Source organism: Scardinius erythrophthalmus, assembly GCF_964197995.2.
Source record: "Scardinius erythrophthalmus genome assembly, chromosome: 18".
In the NCBI taxonomy this organism is placed as follows: Eukaryota; Metazoa; Chordata; class Actinopteri; order Cypriniformes; family Leuciscidae; genus Scardinius; species Scardinius erythrophthalmus.
The window spans coordinates 13,763,582-13,781,955 of record NC_138238.1 but is presented as its reverse complement, the minus strand read 5'-3'; the positions used below and the strand labels follow the sequence as shown (position 1 = coordinate 13,781,955).

The 18,374-nt window shown below is 36.2% G+C and overlaps 2 protein-coding genes across 6 annotated transcripts; both read left to right on the top strand.

Annotated features, from left to right (window-relative positions):
• The first annotated feature begins 1,825 nt into the window (after nucleotides 1-1,825).
• ndel1a (nudE neurodevelopment protein 1-like 1a) lies at nucleotides 1,826-13,541 on the top strand. 4 transcript variants are annotated; one of them, XM_081392041.1, is made up of 10 exons: nucleotides 1,828-1,972; nucleotides 4,426-4,522; nucleotides 7,955-8,108; nucleotides 8,197-8,345; nucleotides 9,397-9,533; nucleotides 9,751-9,924; nucleotides 10,006-10,097; nucleotides 10,234-10,382; nucleotides 10,684-10,718; nucleotides 12,529-13,541. In XM_081392041.1, exons 2-10 carry the CDS (start codon nucleotides 4,437-4,439, stop codon nucleotides 12,537-12,539), a joined length of 987 nt encoding a protein of 328 aa, XP_081248167.1. In that variant the 5' UTR covers nucleotides 1,828-1,972; nucleotides 4,426-4,436; the 3' UTR covers nucleotides 12,540-13,541. The 4 variants fall into 4 exon arrangements, with proteins under 4 accessions (XP_081248166.1, XP_081248167.1, XP_081248165.1 ...); XM_081392040.1 differs by lacking the exon at nucleotides 10,684-10,718 and having other exon boundaries at nucleotides 1,826-1,972; XM_081392039.1 differs by having other exon boundaries at nucleotides 1,850-1,972; nucleotides 9,751-10,097.
• A 2,121-nt stretch (nucleotides 13,542-15,662) lies between these two features.
• On the top strand, nucleotides 15,663-17,539 carry armc7 (armadillo repeat containing 7). 2 transcript variants are annotated; one of them, XM_081392076.1, is made up of 4 exons: nucleotides 15,663-15,963; nucleotides 16,324-16,445; nucleotides 16,672-16,815; nucleotides 16,904-17,538. In XM_081392076.1, the coding sequence occupies exons 2-4, from the start codon at nucleotides 16,358-16,360 to the stop codon at nucleotides 17,248-17,250; spliced, it is 579 nt and encodes a 192-aa protein (XP_081248202.1). In that variant the 5' UTR covers nucleotides 15,663-15,963; nucleotides 16,324-16,357; the 3' UTR covers nucleotides 17,251-17,538. The 2 variants fall into 2 exon arrangements, with proteins under 2 accessions (XP_081248202.1, XP_081248203.1); XM_081392077.1 differs by having other exon boundaries at nucleotides 15,833-15,957; nucleotides 16,904-17,539.
• The last annotated feature ends 835 nt before the right edge of the window (nucleotides 17,540-18,374 follow it).

The following is an 18,374-nucleotide window of genomic DNA, read 5'->3' as shown; positions in this document are numbered from 1 at the left end:
TGTCTGGCTGAATGTGTTATGTGGTTGTAGGAGAGATGAACCCAATCGCAGACGGTATGCAATACACACAGATTTATTAAGACAAAACAGGGAAAACAAAACCCACGATGGGGCAAAACAAGGCTGGTGGGCAAAAACAAAGACAAACTACACTAGACTAAGATTAAACTGATAACTAGACAATAAACTAACAACAGCTACAAGATCAGGACTTTACAAGACAGTTCTTCACAGGGTACTCACAGGAAGGTTTACACACACTGAGAATCACATAAAGTATGGCAATGAACGAGCACAGGACAGCAAACACCAGGGGATTAAATGGGGAGAAACTAATGAGGGAAACAGGTGACAAGGGTAAAGCAATAATGACAAAACGAGGATAACAAGGAGGCGGGGCAAGAGAACGAGACAACACAAGCACATGGCCCAAACAAATGGCCATGTGCTTGCACATAAAACATGGGCCTGTCATGATCCTGCCTCAAGACCAGGGAAAATCAGACAGGAAGGCAGAATCATGACAGAATGACCTTAAAAGACAAAAAGTACCTCACGGCTCAAGTGCACAAAAAGTATAACAGTGCTCTCTAATATATGAAATCCTGGGATTTCTCTTTTTGTGCTGCCAGACATGTCACATAACATATGTTTTGTGTTAATTAAATAGTTAACCAGAAATGAATAAATATTTGTCAAATGTTTTATATATATATATATATATATATATATATATATATATATATAAATAATAAATTTAATGTGATACACCTAAGTGTAATGTCATTACCTATCCTAATATCTAGTGATGGCACATACTTAAATCTTAATAGCAATAAACAAAAACATATACATTTAACATGATATATGTATCAATGTTTTTTTATGTTAAGTTTAGTCTGGTTAAAATGTATTATTAACATTATTTTAATTACTATTAATTGATATTATTTTAATCATATTTAATAACGACTGATTCTACATTGGCTGTGCGAAGGTTATGTGTGGAACTACAGCACCACCTACTGGACTGATAAGTGATTGTGTTTCCTTCTTTATCAAGGTGTGAGATATTTAGGTTTATAGGTTTTACGTGCAGCAAATAATTTACAATAGGAAATTTACATTTACTGTATATCCTTCAATATATTTTGTATGGACATTTTCTGAAATCTGACTGACTCTCTCAAGTGTAACAAAGTATCCATCCATGTTATTATTGCAATGTTAAATATATGTAAATGGGACAGCTGGTAAATCCGAAACACTTTGTCACACCAGATATCATAAAGTGGATCATTCATTGCTAATCGCAATCACATATAATTATGTGCGTATTGTTAGGCGATACTAAAATAATTATAATAAGTTAATAATAACTGTAGCAATTTGGATTATATTTCCAAAACCAAGAGAATAAGATAACTGTCACACTTTATCTTTATTCACACTATTTAAAGTTTCAGATAAAATAAATAAAAAGTAATATGTGTTGTTATGTTATTTAACTAACGTATCAGAATTCACATTTATAAATTGTGAATTCAGGTCTACAACTAAATAATTAATATATATATATATATATATATATATATATATATATATATATATATATATATATATATATATATATATATATATATATATATATATATATATATATATATATATATATATATATTTATTGTAACATTATTCCACAAAATTTTCAGCTCTGGCAAAATAAATAAAATAACTAACGTCATTTTTAACTAACACGTTTTGTATTAACGTTTCAGCCCTAAATAAATAAATAAATAAATGTTACGTTATTTTCGTATTGTAAGAGGCGTCGCCAGGATCACTTTACGTGCACGTCAATGGGGAGAGAGAGAGAAAAAGAGAGAGAGAGGGGATGCTGAAATACTGAAGACTGTGTGCCAGGATCACAGTTAGTCCTACGATCAGCGTCAAAGATCCTGGAAATGTGCAGGTTAGTTCATTAAATCACATCTCAATCTTTACACATAATGCAGATCTTTAAAAAACGCAGAGGATCACACAGATAATCAAAAATAAGACAACACCCTGGTGCTCTTCATGAGCAGCATCTCATCCACTAACGTAAACGCTAGCATCTCACGTCAATCACTATAGGCACATAAATGCGTTACGACATAATTTTAATGTCAATGTCATATCTGTTCGTGTAAATTAAAAGCGCACCATCACTGCTGTTGTTGTTGTTAGCCTAACGTCAGCTCGGCTAGCTCGCGGCGGCTAACTGTTACGTTAGCTAATGTACCGGGATTCGCTATTGTGAAAATTGAAGGGTTATCGTGGTGCCTGTGGTATTTAAAGAGAAACATGTCAGCAGTGATGTTTCTGGTCCTCGATACATATGTTGGCAGCAGATTTGATGAAGTAGAGATGGCATATTTATCGTTTAGGCTAACGTTAGTTGTTAGACCGACAGTGTAAATAAGCCTGACTGTCATCTGGACAGAGCGCATCAGCTCCTTAAGAGTTTATAAGGACTGAAATTCAACATTTAATTTTTAAAAAGGCTATATTCTTTGAAGGTGTATTATTTTCCAACTTTGCCCCGTTAGTTATCTTAGCGTGCATAATAATATGATGTTTCTCAAATGAATAGACTTATTTTAAATGTCTATTTTCTTTTGCTAATAATTAGCAATATTTTAAACATCTCTCCTCCTTTCTCTATTTTGTGAACGCATTTAATTTCTCAGAGGATGATTCAATTATTCATGAGATTATTTTTGCCACTCTTTATTTGCTTAATTTTATATGCGAATGTTTTACATTTTAATAAATAAATAAAAAGTTGTAATGCATAAACATTACATCACAATTAATTAGCCTAATTTCCCCTTCCTCTGCGGATCTGCTGTGTTTCAGGAGAACTGTGAATACAGTGTTTTCATGTGGTTCCATCAGTTGTTGACAGTTTTTATTTTACAGACATCATGTATAACCAACCAGAACTCTTTTTCAGTGAAAAAAATAGGAAAATGACATGAATATTGTAAGCAAAACAGATTTTAATAAATGGATACCAGCTTAAGTTTGACTTGAAATGAGAAATCATGATTAAGAAAGAAAGCATTACATAAGGAAACAGAAAGAAAAATAGAAAGGTGGTGAAGTGTGGGTGTGGCGGGAAGGCTTGGGAATTTTAGTTGTCTTTGTGCTTTAAAACAGTGTCTTGTGAAAGTAGAACAGATTGTCCCAAGACATTGAGTTTAGTACATCTGACTAAATATTTGTTGTCTTAACTGTTCTTCTGGTTCTGTTTAGTTTTGAAATCATAGTTCCTCAGTAAAGAGCCTTGCTATGTCAGGCTATGACCTATAACCAGAGGGCGATTGTGTCCTGGCGTTTGTGAACGGGACACATGGAGCTTCTATGGGTTTGTTGGATCAGACTGCACGCAGTTCTATTGATTATTTGGGATACCAGTAGCTGAGTGTGAACTGAGGTGCACGCTGCTGCCAGTTTAACTTTACACACATGAATGCGTTCAGATTGTGAAATCAGAGGTGGGTCAACTGGTGGGTCATGACCCAAAAATGGGTCACAGGTCTGTTCTGATGGGGTCATGGATACAAAGCAATGCTAAATGCAAATAGTCATGCAGCTAAATAAATACACTACTGTTCAAAGGTTTAGGGTCATTGAGATTTTATTCTGAAGAGACGCTTTAAATTGATCAAAAGGTGAGAGTAAATACTTTTAAATTGTTAGAAAAGATTTCTATTTTTAAATAAATGCTGTTCTTTTGAACTTTATATTCATCAAAGAATCCTGAAAAACTATCACTGTGTCCACATAAACACTAAGCAACACAACAGTTTTCAACATTGATAATAGCAAATAGCAAAATTAGCAAATTACAATGATTTCCGAAGGATCATGTGACACTGGAGACTGGAGTGATACGGGAGCTGCCAAAAACAAATAAATTACATTTTAGGAAATTAGAAAACAGCTATTTTAAGTTTAATATTTCACAATATTACTGTTTTCACTGTGATTTTTATAATATAAATGCAGTCTTGGTGAGCATAAGAGACTTCTTTCTAAAACGTTGTCAAATCTCGCCAACCCCAAACTTTTGATCAGTAGTGTAGACTTTCAACTTTTAAAAGGAATGATGAAACATTTTCCACATCTTTTGTGGTTGAAGTCACAGGCGTGTATCCAATAAAACTCCGGCTGCGTCTGAAATTTCCTACTACATAGTATATAGCCAATTTTGGCGTGATATGTTTTCATCCTCAAAAACCATAACATGTTGCATTAATATTTTTGCATATTATTTGGCTAATGCAGTTTATGGTAATATCAATATTTGATTTTGATTACATTTTTGTTTACTTTTGTATGCTAAAGAAAATGTGTGCTTTTTGTGTAATCTCACAGGTTTATCTGTCATGGATGCAAATATAATACCAAAATTCGCCTCCAAAGACGAGGAAATTGACTTCTGGAAGACTCTTTCGCTGAAGTACAAGAAAAAGTAAGTGGCGGTACAGTGAGCAGCATTGAGCTCAGACACAGATCAGGTCTCTGTTTTGTAGTCTGACGCCTGAGAGTTTCTTTTATGTTGTCCTGCTATTCATATTTTCTTTTTGAAAAAAAAAAAAAAATTGCTTGCCCTGAAGCAATGCATGTGAATGCTGGGAATAAAACCAATGCAACCTGTTCCCTTACACAATGACGGCCATATCAAGGAATTTGCTGAATGTTTGAAGACTTCTCAGTCACATTAGTCTGTTTACCTTATGCAATCCGTCACAGTGGGAATTTCCTTCAATGGGTTTAGCTTTTGTGATTTGATAGACTCCCGCTGCTAATTTTACCATTGAAAAACTCTTAGCGGCATTGTAATCACAAGCTTGTTGCTTGGTAAATTGCATCCCAAAGCAGCATTTCTTAACTCCAGTGTGGAGCGTTTCAGATTCCCTTTATGTAACGGCACCCGGATCATTGGCAGGAAAAGGGGGGCAGCCGATGACATTTACACACACAAAAACGTGGTCCACCCAAGTTTGCGATTAACGGTCTTCTGTATGGGTTACGTCTGATTACATAAAAAACAACTGACGGGGGTTTAAAGCTCAAAGAAATCCCTCTATATAATCTGAACGAGAGATTCAATCTACATTGTGTGACATCTGTCTGTCAAAAACATCCACAATTGTGTGTTTAGCTTGTCAAAGAGAGGTGTGTTATTAATTTTCTAAGCAATGGGATGGTTTTTCGCCTGGTGGATGGGATGAAAAATCCCATAGATCTACTTGGACCGAGGGAACCAAGTCATAGAGATTTGTGGAGTGGGCTTTTTTGATTTGGGCTGGTTAGCAACCACCCAGAACACACTAGCAACCACTCAACAACATGCTGAAAACACCCAGAACACCTTAGCAACGGCTTATTAATGGTTACCTTGTGGTTTATGTGTGCCATCGTATCGTCACATTTAAAGGGGCTTTATGTAGAATTCAGAAACCCTTGTTATTAGTTTGTTTCGCGTGTCATAGAACGCAAGAGATAATGCTCTCGGGAGCATGTGTAAACGTCACATCCTTTTGATTTTCCCAACAAAAGCAAAAGTCCTTTACATAAAAATCAGCCTACAGGCTTTCATAGACAACCTAGGAAATCTGGGAAGGCCTAGTTGTTGTTTTTGTAGCTACATTACGCATTGGTAATAAAAAACGCTATTAACACATCACAATTCGTACATATAGCCCCTTTAACTGAATAAAACGCTATTCACACCAGTGTTATTTTCATTGAGATACTATTTTTATAAATATTTTTAATACGTTTCTATTTGTGCATTTTCTATTTTCATTTTAATTAAAGTTTTAGTAATTTTATGTTTTTTTGTCGTTTTTGTCTATATAGATTTTATTTATTTTTATTTCAGTTTTTTTTTTCCAGCTGTTGAATGATTAAAAACATTGACAGCCAATCAGAATCCATTTGGCTTTAAAAAGCTTGCGCATTTGAAGAGGCAGCCTGCAATAAACACAAATGTATTATGTGCTGGTGTCGATGCTAATATAGTTTTCTTTATAATTATTTTTACAGTTATTGTTCTTGGTGTGAACGGGCCTTAATACAATGTTAACTGATGACATACAAATAGGAATCAGCTCTTCTATCAAAAAGGGGTCATTTGATTTGCCTTAGAGCTGTTTTAGCAAAGCACATCATAGTGTCTGCAGGGTGTCTCTTGTTCATTATGATTTAAGACACACATTTGAAGCACAGGCTCCTCTGGGTCTCTCTGAAATGCGATACTACCCAGTTCTGACCCGCTAGTAAAACACCCTAATCAGCACTTCAGAGACTGAACAGAAATGAGTCACAGATGTTGTATGTTGCTGATTCTCTCCTGTGCTGCCAGGGCATCATGTACTTTTCTCACGCTTGTGGTCTCCTTTTCCCTGGATGAACAGGTTGTCCTACCCTGTCTCCTAGCTCACGTGGCTGGAGCATGACTGGGTAGGGAAATACTGCTCCGATGCCATTTTTAGATCCTTCCCATAATGCTGGCTGGTGATTACATAAAGAGGCCTAGGGCAGCGCTCTCCTCTGGTCACTGGTACACTGTAAACAAAACTGTTTATTTACAGCAGATCTGCTCCATGAACCCTGCCTCATTCACACTGTGTTAGTAACAGAGTCAGCTAAGATCACATTCAATAAATAAGTTATGAGTATTTTTTTATACTCTCTATAGTCTCTTATGCTCACCAAGGCTGAATTTATTTGAGTATAAGTACAGTAATATTGTGAAATATTTGTAATTTGTTGTTCAAAATACTGTTTTCTATTTAAATATATATTTAAAAAGCCGTATTTTCAGCAGCCACTAATCCAGTCTTCAGTGTCACATGATCCTTAAGAAATTGTTGCTGATCTGATGCTCAAGAAATAGATTTTTATTATCAATGTTGAAAACTACGGAGCCCATAAGGGACATGGTGATGGAAAAATATATTTCAATGCTTTTGCGTTCCCGTGAGATACTTTGCGTTCACTTACATAACCTTTGCGTTCCCTTGTAAAACTTCGGCATTTCCTCAAAAAACTTTGCTTTCACTCGCAAAATCTTTGCGTTCGTTGCAAAACCTCCCATCTCATATTTTTTTTCCTCATCATGTCCCTTTAGGGCCTCTGTAGACAGTTGTGCTGCTTAATATTTTTGCAGACATTTTTTTCTTTCAGGATTCTTTGATGAATTCTAAGATCAAAAGCACAAAATAGAAATCTTTTGTAACATTTTAAATGGTTCACTGTCACTTTTGATCAATTTCATGCATCCTTGCTTCATAAAGGCCCGTTCACACCAAGAACAATAACTATAAAGGTAACTACAACGATAACTATATTATTGTCCACACCAACGCACAATGTTGTTCTGTTCATCCTGAGCATGTGCTGCAGTTTTGTCATCGGGTCGCGTTAAACGGTCAAGCTCTTTAAAGCATGATGGATTCTGATTGGCCGTCAATGTTTTTATTGTTTATCAACTGGAAAAAATAATTCTGAAAGTGATGCCAACATTATCGTTTCTCTGTGCCGTTATCGTTATAGTTGTGGACTATTCTTTTATATTTAGAACTATCTTTATCGTTATAGTTATTATCCATGGTGTGAACGGGCCTTAAAAGTATTTATTTCTTAAAAAAAAAAATCTTATTGACCCCAAACTTTTGAACACTGCTGTAAATTAAAATTTAAGTCACCTCAGCACTTCCCTAATTGAGGTGTGTGTGGTTTGACAGAGCATGTTAGCATTTGGTGTTCAGTAGGCTATAGTTCAAGGCAAGCACTGTTTAAGAAATACAAACGAATAAAGTTATTTATATATTCTGTTTTATGCATATGTCATTAGCTAAAGGTTGTTAAACAGTATCCTGATGTGTGTGTTAAGTTATAAGGAGGCACACGAGGAGTTGCTGGAGTTCCAAGAGGGGAGCAGAGAGCTAGAGACAGAGCTGGAGACACAACTGGGCCAAGCGGAGCATCGCATCAGAGACCTGCAGTCGGACAATGAGAGACTGCAGCACGAGCTGGACTCTCTGAAGGTCAGGAGAGTGTGTGAGCTAATCACAGGCTGAGCATGTGTAAAGATCATTAAAGCGAGGGCAGGTCTTTGCTTTCTCTTTCCTGTAGGATAAGCTGGAGTATCAGTATTCTCAGAGCTATAAACAGATCTCCGTACTGGAGGACGACCTCAGCCAGACTCGAGGCATCAAGGAGCAGCTGCATAAATACGTCAGAGAGTTAGAGCAGGCCAATGACGACCTGGAGAGAGCTAAGAGGTCAGAAGGCATCATCTTACCCTTCATCAAACATTTCCAGAATGTAAACTGTATCACTGCCAAAATACTTCGCTAAAGATAACATAAAGTGGCATTAATGTTGCATTTAAATTCCATAATGTGATCTAGTTCCTTAAAAAAATGATGACTTAAAGGGAAGCTAAACTACCGTTCAAAAGATCGATTTTGGGACAGTGTCTCTTATGCTCAAAAATATGTAAAAAACGTAATATTGTGAAATATTATTATTATTCGAAACAACTGTTTGTCTATTTAAATATATTTTACAATGTATTCCTGTGATGGCAAAGCTGAATTTTCAGCATCATTACTCAGCATCACATGATCCTTCAGAAATCATTCTAATATGCTGATTCGGTGCTCAAGAAGCATTTCATATTATTAACATTATAATAACAGTATTATTATTATATTGTTATTATTTCTTAATATGTTGAAAACAGTTGTGCCATTTAATATTTTTGAGAAAACCGGGATACATTATTTTTAGGATTCTGTGATGAATAGAAAGTTAAAAACAGCATTTATTTGAAATAGAAATATTTTATAACATTATAAATGACACTTTTTATCAATTTAAAGCGTTCTTGCTGAATAAACTGATTAATTTCCTTTTTTTTATCTTACTGTCACTTTTGAACGGTAGTGTTTGAGTGCATGTTGGGTGTACAGTATATATTTGTTTGGTTTTTGTAAGTTTTTTGTGTGGATTTTATTGGATAATTTGGTTAATATGATTGATATTATTGGTTAGTAACATTTTCCCCCGCTCACACAGCCTTTGTTACATCAGCAAAAAAAAAAAAAAAAAAAAAACCTTCTGGGAAAGTGACACTTAATCAATTCTGATGAAAGTTTATACAAACAATATTTTTTTAGAATAATGTACACTTGTGAATTGTCCACAATTAGACATTTATTAAGGAAATAAATGGTGTTTATGTCATCTTTAAAGAGTTCTGCCCTCATATGCTTTTCCACTACTCTACAGTAATTTATAGTTTTATTCTGCTTTATTCTGGTACCACAGAGCCACGATTACATCTCTGGAGGACTTTGAGCAGAGGCTGAACCAGGCCATCGAAAGGAACGCCTTTCTGGAGAGTGAACTGGATGAGAAAGAGTCTCTCCTGGTGTCTGTGCAGAGACTAAAAGATGAAGCCAGAGGTATTTATCGACTTTTGTCATGCGTAATTATAGCTAGTTCCTCATTCTGTGCTTCTCAGGTATGTACACAATCTGTTCTGTCAGTAAAAGGATTTTCCTGCTTGATTGTGGAATGAAGTCATGTTACATACTCATCAGCATTATTGTCTGCAAGGGAAAGTTATGGATCGATATCTTGTACATTGTCTTAACCCACGGGTATGTGACTGTTTTGTAGATTTGCGGCAAGAGCTTGCGGTGCGAGAGAGCCGGCCGGAGGTGACGAGAATGTCGGCCCCCAGCTCTCCGACTCCAGACAATGACAAAACCGACTCGGCGGTCCAGGCTTCCCTCTCTCTGCCGGCTACACCTCTCAGCAAGAACCTGGACAATGCTTTCACTAGCCAGACGGGTAGACGGATAGATTTCTCTCTGAGATGTATGCAGTGCCACACATGTTTGCGCGACTTACTTGGTTCTTGTCTTTTTGCAGGTCTGGCCAACAGCTCAACTAATGCAGCCCTCACTCCATCTGCTAGAATATCAGCGCTCAATATTGTAGGCGATCTACTGCGCAAAGTTGGGGTGAGTAAAAGCTGTAGACTGAACTTTTGATCTGAACGAAAGCTATTCAGACATATAATTGTTCAGTTTTGTTTTTTGATCGCCGTTTGCTTAAACGAATTTGGTGTTTAATCCAAGAGTTTGTTTTGTTTCTTAGGCTTTAGAGTCTAAGCTCACAGCCTGCCGAAATTTTGCCAAGGACCAGGCAGCCAGGAAGAACTACGTCACAAATGTCAACGGCAATATAATTAACGGCGACCTTTCAAATTACTCCCACTCGCTCCACACATCCTACTTCGACAAAGCGTGAGTTGGCCATTTTGTTCTGCCACATTTCAGAAAAAAATCAATCAATAAACCATTAGATGTTGATGAGCAGTTACTTTATTTGATCTACGTTACTCATAATTACATTGTGTCCTTCTGATTTCAATCAGAAGCAATTGTACAATTTGTTTCGCATAAAGGGCTATTATGAAAAAGTTGTTCCAATACTAATTTTCTTGTGTGAGGACTAAAATGAAGGGCAGATTTAAGAATCTAAGTGTATCTAAGTGATACAGAAATAAAATTCTCTCAGACCTGTGTGTGTTTCTCTCCTCAGCAGAAGAGAGAGGGTCATTTTCCCTGCGTTGCTCTTGGGTAAATGATCCAACTAGCAGTTTTATGTGGGGATTCATGCATGCTAGTTAACACCCCCTGCATATGACTTGAAGTACAATAATCCACTAGGTTAAGATCATATCATCTCCACTAACATCTTTGGTGGTGGCTCTAATTGTCTGCGAAGGTTCACTCCATAAATTTGCTCAAATGTGGTTTATTTAACTGAATCTAAGAGGACTGGGCCAATGTTTTGACTCTTACCTGAAGATTCAAAACAAGAAAGGCCCTTTTAAAAATCCTGACATTTATGGAGTTCACCTTGAGTGCTAAACTACGAATTTCTCTCCTCATCTGTCTGTCGGTATGAACTGAATTGCAGGATTCGACTGTTCTAGTCATTAGTTAGATCATGTTCATTCTTCTTGTTAAAGTCAACATGAAAAAACATTTGCAGCTCACTTTACTTCCATGGCGTGATACATTTATGAGTGAAACTAGATGGTCAATGATTAAAATATAGGAATTATTTCCACTGCCATTCACAAGTTTGATTTATTGTGTTTTTATTGATTTATTGATCAAAAACAGTAATATTGTAAAATATATTAACAGTTGAAAATGTAACTGTTTTCTATTTTAATAAATTGTAAAATGTGATTTATTTCTGTGATGGCAAGCTGAATTTTCATACTCCAGTTTTCAGTCACATGATCGTTTAGAAATAATATTTTTGTGGAAAGCGTAATGCATTTTTTTTAGGGGGAATCTTTCATAATTAATAGAGTGTAAAAAAAAACATTAATTTGAAATGGTAGAGACTTAATGTTGTCTCTCCAAACTTTTAAATGGTAGTGTACCAGCACAAACCAGTAAATCTACAGTAGCTAAAGCTGAGCATGGCTGGACAAGTTGAAAAATGTAGTTGTTTCAGGCCAATTTTAATAAAAGTTTATGAAGACAAATATTTTTTAACATGAATCCAATGAATCATGCATAGTAAGAACAGGAACTCGCATTACAAAAATAAAGTGTATCAATTTTAATTTCATGTTGACTTTCAGCATGTTTAATGAATAAGAAGCTTAATTGTCATTTAATGCATTTGACAAATAGAGTCATCTCAAGAATCTGCGAGTGTCTTTTGGATCAGGAGGGTCTAGATGATCCACACCTCTACCGCAGTGTAACGCAGCTCACTGCAGTGCTGAATCAGTGTGTCCTGGGAAAAACGGTACAGAGAGGACGTCCAGGGCTTGTGTTTCTGCTGCGTAAGACTTAGCAGATCTTTAGATGAGCTCTCTACCGAAATCCAGAGAGTGTTTAGATCAGAATAACAGGACAGCAGAGGGCCTTTGCAGTCTCCAGTATACTTTAATGATTTGATTTTGTAACAGTGTAGTACTATTACGTTCATGTGTTTCAAGGCAACAAGAACAGACACAGCGATGCGTGGCTGATGACGGTCATCAAATTACCTTTGTACTGATGGACAGTAGAGTGGTTGTGTCTGGTGTCTCTCGGGGGCGTATTGAGTGGTTTGGGCTGTTAGATACGGCCTTAGAAAATATACAGTTTCAGAGCTTGTTCTGCTTGCTTATCTACACCAATTCACTTGCGTATGAGCTTTGCTGTGCATATTAACTGTCCTTTTGGTTTTAGGAAACCTGCTTTTTTATGCCAAATCCTGTCTAGTTTATCCAGTTGGTGTGGAGTGGACTTCAAAACAATACTAGCAATTCTAATATTCTAATAATTCTAATAGTATGGTCTGATGGCTTGCATTGTGCAGGGCTCAAACGCCTCATTTGAAGCATCTAACCTCAGTCTTATGTTTCTGTGAGCACAGCAGGACAGTGAACGGTTTGGACCCCGGCGCCGTGACGAACATCAAAGCCCCGCCGTGCTCCAACTCTCCATCCGGCCTGGTGCTCACCGTGTAACACTTAAAACACTCTCACTCCATTACATCCACTGAAAGAAGCACTATACAGCAATATAACTGTTCCTTTTAATACACTACTGAATCTGCGTCGAGATTACAGTGGGTTACAACAAGGTTAGTAATAATGCCCAACTGTAGCAGCACCTCATACTAGTCTTTGTTGCAATATCCTACATTTTACTGCTGAAATACCTGTTAATATTTCCTAAAGATGTATATACCCATCTAATATATTTATGGTCACTGTTAATTTAGATATAAGCATATACAGTATGTACATAATTTAGTTTTCTTTGCAAATGTGATGTCTTTTAACACGGTCTAAAAATTTATTTATTGCTGTAGTGTTGGAAGGCAATGTATGTGAGATCTGAAAACAAAAGGGAATTTACACTATTAATATATGTTGTGCGACACATGCAGTGTTTGTGTATAAGAAGGTAGAGCTGATATATAAATTATATTCTGTATATTGAAGGAAAAGGGAAGATGAAGTGTGGCGATCTGACTATCTAGACTTACATGTGCACTTATATCCCCAATTGTTCAGTCTTGGTTCACAAGGTCAATTTTTTTTCCCGGGTAAGATTTACATTAAGTGCTAATGTGTGCCTCAGATGAGTGAACTTACCGTATTTTTGTCCCTGAAATGTGGAAAGATTAGCTTTGGCTTCAGCAGGTTTGCATTTTGAACATTGTTTCGGTCATATTGACAATTGACTGCTTTAGTAATACTGTTTGACACTTTTTGATTCAGGTTGGTTTCCCAGCCTCTAGTATTTGTTGGAATTATCCATACATTTATTTTTTCCTTGTTGTGAAGGACAAATCTTATTCATTTTGGTTTGAATAGTGCAATGTGTTAAAAAGGCACTTTTTGTTACTTTTGCGTGCTCAAATAAATGGTAGTGTTCTCATGAGTCTGTGTTATTGTAACAAACATTCAAATAAAAAAGAATGTAATATTACAAACAGAAGAACCTCAAAATAAGGCTTTTATGCAACCTGTTTTTTTTTTTTGTATTATTTATATTGCATTTATTCATATTTTTAATTGGCTATTATTTTCATACTTATATTGATTTTATTGGCTTCTTGATTTAAATTATTATTTTTTATTTCAGTTTTAGTCATTTTAGTACTTCAACTTATTTTGTCTCAAGTTAGTTGCCAAAACAATGTTTCTAATCTTTGTTTAAATTTAAGATTTAAACACTTTGTTATTCTGGTTGAAACTTTCTTCACACCTTGATAGCAATCAATAAAAGAAGTGGTCTAAATATTATACAGGGTTCCCACACCTTGGTTAACTTCAAATTCAAGGACCTTTCAAGGACTTTCCAGGTCCAATACCCTCAAATTCAAGGACTTAATGTACCACATCCAACAACAAACGTTGAGGTACCATCATAGTTTTGTGTGCGCGTGAACGTCATGGCAATGTACAACACAAAGTACCTCACGCGGGAAACACTTTACGTAGCACATAAATGCGCGTAACTAACGTAAATCAAGCAAGCTAGTATGCATAGGCCATGAAGTGTTGGTGAAATAACACATTAGCGGACCGGAGTGAATGTGGAATTGTTTTCCAGAAAACTTCTTGCGCAAAATAAATTCAAGTACTTTCAAGGACCTGTATCTATCTCTATGTATGTTTATTTAAAAAAAAAAAATCCAGGGCCTTGAAAAAAAAAAAATCAGATTCACAAACTTTCAAGGACCCGTGGGAACCCTGATTAAAAAATGTATATCTTCTGTGGAAGTCTCGGGACCAAAAAATGTTTGTCTGAACATTGCAGAATCTGTGTTCATTCATTTTGGAGAGCAGGATCTAATGCAAAGCTAGCTTGCTATTGCTAACCTCTCTGAAATTGCCTACCCTACCTTTAAATTAAACAAATTTCATTATTTTATTTCAATTAATGAAAATTATTATAATCACAGTGCAACAACTGATTTATCCAGATTTATTTTTGTAGGCTTTTTAAACTGGTGAAATCAATATTAAATGTTAATTAAATATTCATAAAAATGTTATGTTTATAAAATCTAAGCATCTTTTTTGTGGCAGAATTGAGGAACGTCTAGCTTTGGCCCATTAATTCCTGATTTCCACCATTTGCTTCATTTACATTTCATTACATTTGTGTGATGTAAAATCCTCTTGCAAATCCAACTGTTGCAGTTAAATATGATCAAGGTAACCAATTCAAATCATTATTGCCAACAAAACAGCTATAGGCTTTGTGTAGTGTTTGGCTAAATTGTACTTGCTTTATCACCCATTGACTTTCCATGCAACTTCTGTCCCATTTTAGCAACAACAAACAAAATCTTCTTGGCAAAAAATGTCCCACGTGTTCCTGGTCAGTGCTGGTTTCCTCAGTTCAGGGAGAAGTCATCATCTCAGCTGCCCCCTGCTCTCTTCTTCTCTGTAACTTCATCGAATTGTCTCTGTCTTCTTTCCAGCACCTCCTGTCGCTTGGCCTCATTTCGGGATCGCTCCTGCTCCCTGAGATCTGCCACGTCCTCCATGAACAAATGCCTTTGTGCACAAGGCACAATCATAATATGGGTTATCAGACATCACAGCAAAGATATTATTTATTATTTATGGATCTTGGTTATAATGTATCAACACGTGCTTTGTCTATACTCATTTAACACTGCCGTACTGAACAATACTATGGTCTATACACAGTATTATTTCACATTCTAAACACTATTACAATACACATGCACAGTGTCAATGTCAAGGGGGTGTGTAAACGTCATCTCACCTATTCATAAATGCTGTGGCCAAGCCTACGAGCAGTGTCCCAAAAAGAATCGGTTTTGTAAGGCGCTTCCCAGTGGATAGTTTGGACTGTTTCATGCTGGAAATTTATAGTCGTTGTGAAAGCAAACAAAACAGCTAAAGTCTCCGTTAAACAGTAGTTCTTCTGACATTCACACGGATGAATATATACTGCACATATTACCCCCATGCACTACTTCCGGCTCTTGCGTTAGAAAATAGATCGCCTCATTTGTTTGAGATATTGTCTTACGAAGTAGAGGGAATGCTCTAAATAATTTACCCAATATAATTTAATATTATGATATTTTACTGGTAAGCAGTTTTATGACGAATGAACTTTAAATCAAAGGAACTACAGATAACGGTTAATGCGGGGAAGTGTTTATTGACGGACCAGTCGTGTTGAGCAGCTTCAGTGATGGGGAAACTCATTGATCACATAGATTTTCTGGATTAAATTCATTTGTATTTATAGTTGAATGATAGAAGTTTGTAGCAGAAGCACAAATGACTTTCATCAGCATTATTCTGTACGAGTAAGTCACGTCTGCATCTGTCTCATAATATTTTCTTAATTGCTGTTTTTATTGTTCTCGTTTAGTATGCATTTTTAAATGTGTAGATGTACAGTATAGTATGGTGCATTTGCATCTCTCAGTATTACAAACCTTTTTGTCTATATCTATCTATCTGCCTGTATTACAAACTTGTGATATAGCTTTACACTGTTATAAAACTGCCTCTATCTATCTATCTATCTATCTATCTATCTATCTATCTATCTATCTATCTATCTATCTATCTATCTATCTATCTATCTATCTGTCTATCTGTCTGTCTGTGTCACTGCACGTGGTAATAATAAAACTGATCTCTATCTGTCTGTCTTTCTGCAGGTGTTAAACCCATGTTTCCCACAATCCATCTGTAATGGCAAGAAAGAATCAATTTTCTGCGTCTGACAGGTTTGAGTTCCTGCAGGGGCTGGTCACAGAGTTTCAGGACACTGACAGTGAGGGTATGTCAATGGTTGCAGATGCACTGCCTATATATATATATATATATATATATATATATATATATATATATATATATATATATATGCTTGATTCAGTTTGTGCAATCTGCATTCCTTCACTGACAAACTATAATCAGTACATGCAGTAATTATTTACAGTTGTCTTTCTAATAAAAGCATTAGGTTTTCTGAAAACTGCATCATTTGTCTTTTCACTTCTTGGCAGAGTTTAAAGAGCAAGTTCTGGCAAACCTGGCCAACTTTGCCTATGATCCATCCAACATGGAATCTCTGCGAATGCTCCAGGTCACTGAACTTTTCCTGGACATGCTGACAGAAGAGAATGACAACTTTGTGGAGTTTGGAATTGGTTGGTATAGCTGTAAGGTTGTTGTGTAATATATCTATTTGCTGTTACAATCTGTTCACATGAATCAACAATGTTTGAAATCACACAGGTGGTTTATGTAACCTCAGCATGGAGCGCGAGTCCCGTGATCAGATCCTGCAAAGCGGTGGAGTCCCATTAGTGATATCATGCCTGTCGAGTAATAGAGATGAGACTGTTCTCTCTGCCATCACTACTTTAATGAACCTCACCACAGCTGCCTCTCGCGCTGAGACCACAGACAGCGCAGTGGTGCAGTGCATGCTGCGCTTCTCCCTCACACAGAACCCGCGTCTCAGGAACCTGGCTACTGTCTTCCTGCAGGACTACTGCACACAGGAACAAGTGGACAGAGGCCGAGAGGGAATGCAGGGACAAAGTCAATCAGTGGTGGGGATTCCACTTCCAAAGGATTGACTTTTGATTTTGCATGTAATTGTTCCTGGACAATTGCAAATGTTTAGAGATGGTCCTCACTGCAGAACACAAAATCCAGGGGGAGGAGTTGGATCCAGATCCAACTCCTCCCACCCTACATATACCTAAACATACCCATCTCCACCCCTGATCCCTAAACCCACAAATCTCCACCCCTTAGATCTGGATCCAACTCCGCCCCCTGGATCTCGTGTACTGCAGTGAGGTGCTACTTAATGTTTGTGTAATTTAAGATTATTTTGAAAAATAAAACTTTATTTTCTCAATAAATCGTGTCTGTGTTTAAATATGTATGTGTGTGTAATATACATATATAGTGCTGGGTATATTACTTACAAATTGTTGTTAGTAGTGTAATCCATTACATTATACATTTACGGTAATATAATCTGCTTACTAATGTACACATTTTAATAGTAATGATCTGAGACTAGTATCATATCCTTTTCAATTCCGAGAAATTCAATCCTATTGAAATGGTAGAAGCAATGTCTTTAGATTTTCTCTAAGAATCACTCATAATCATGTAATGCTCACCAGATTTAATGTCAGTTCCTTACACGGGACAATGCAAGTGTGGACCAGTCACACCAAAAAAAAAATGTTTTTAAAGCAAATTTGCTTTATATGTATTTATATGTAGCATATCTTTGTATAGTTTTAAATGTTTAATATTTATATACATAGTGTTTGTATATATTTTACACAAATGCATTTATAATAAAAAAAAAGAAGAATTAAAAGATTTTATTCATTTATCAAGGACAACACACTGGTGAATGTGCCGCTTTAAGCCAAACAGATTATTTTCATCTGCTGTCCCTTGGCTGAATAGATGTTTAAGTAATATAAACATTTACCTAGTTCTGGCATGAAACTAATAGGATGATAGGTCCTTAACTCATTTGGTAGTGATCACATCATAATCTACGTAACGCACCTGATTGGTTGCTGTTGCATGTTTGATTAGAAAGGAGCTAAACTCTGCAGGACAGTAGTGGACCTCGAGGGCCATATGCTCCCAAGTACATATGCTCCCAAGAACCAATTATCAACAAAAAGCAGTTGAAAGAAAGATTCCGTTTTTTATCTGACTCCAATAG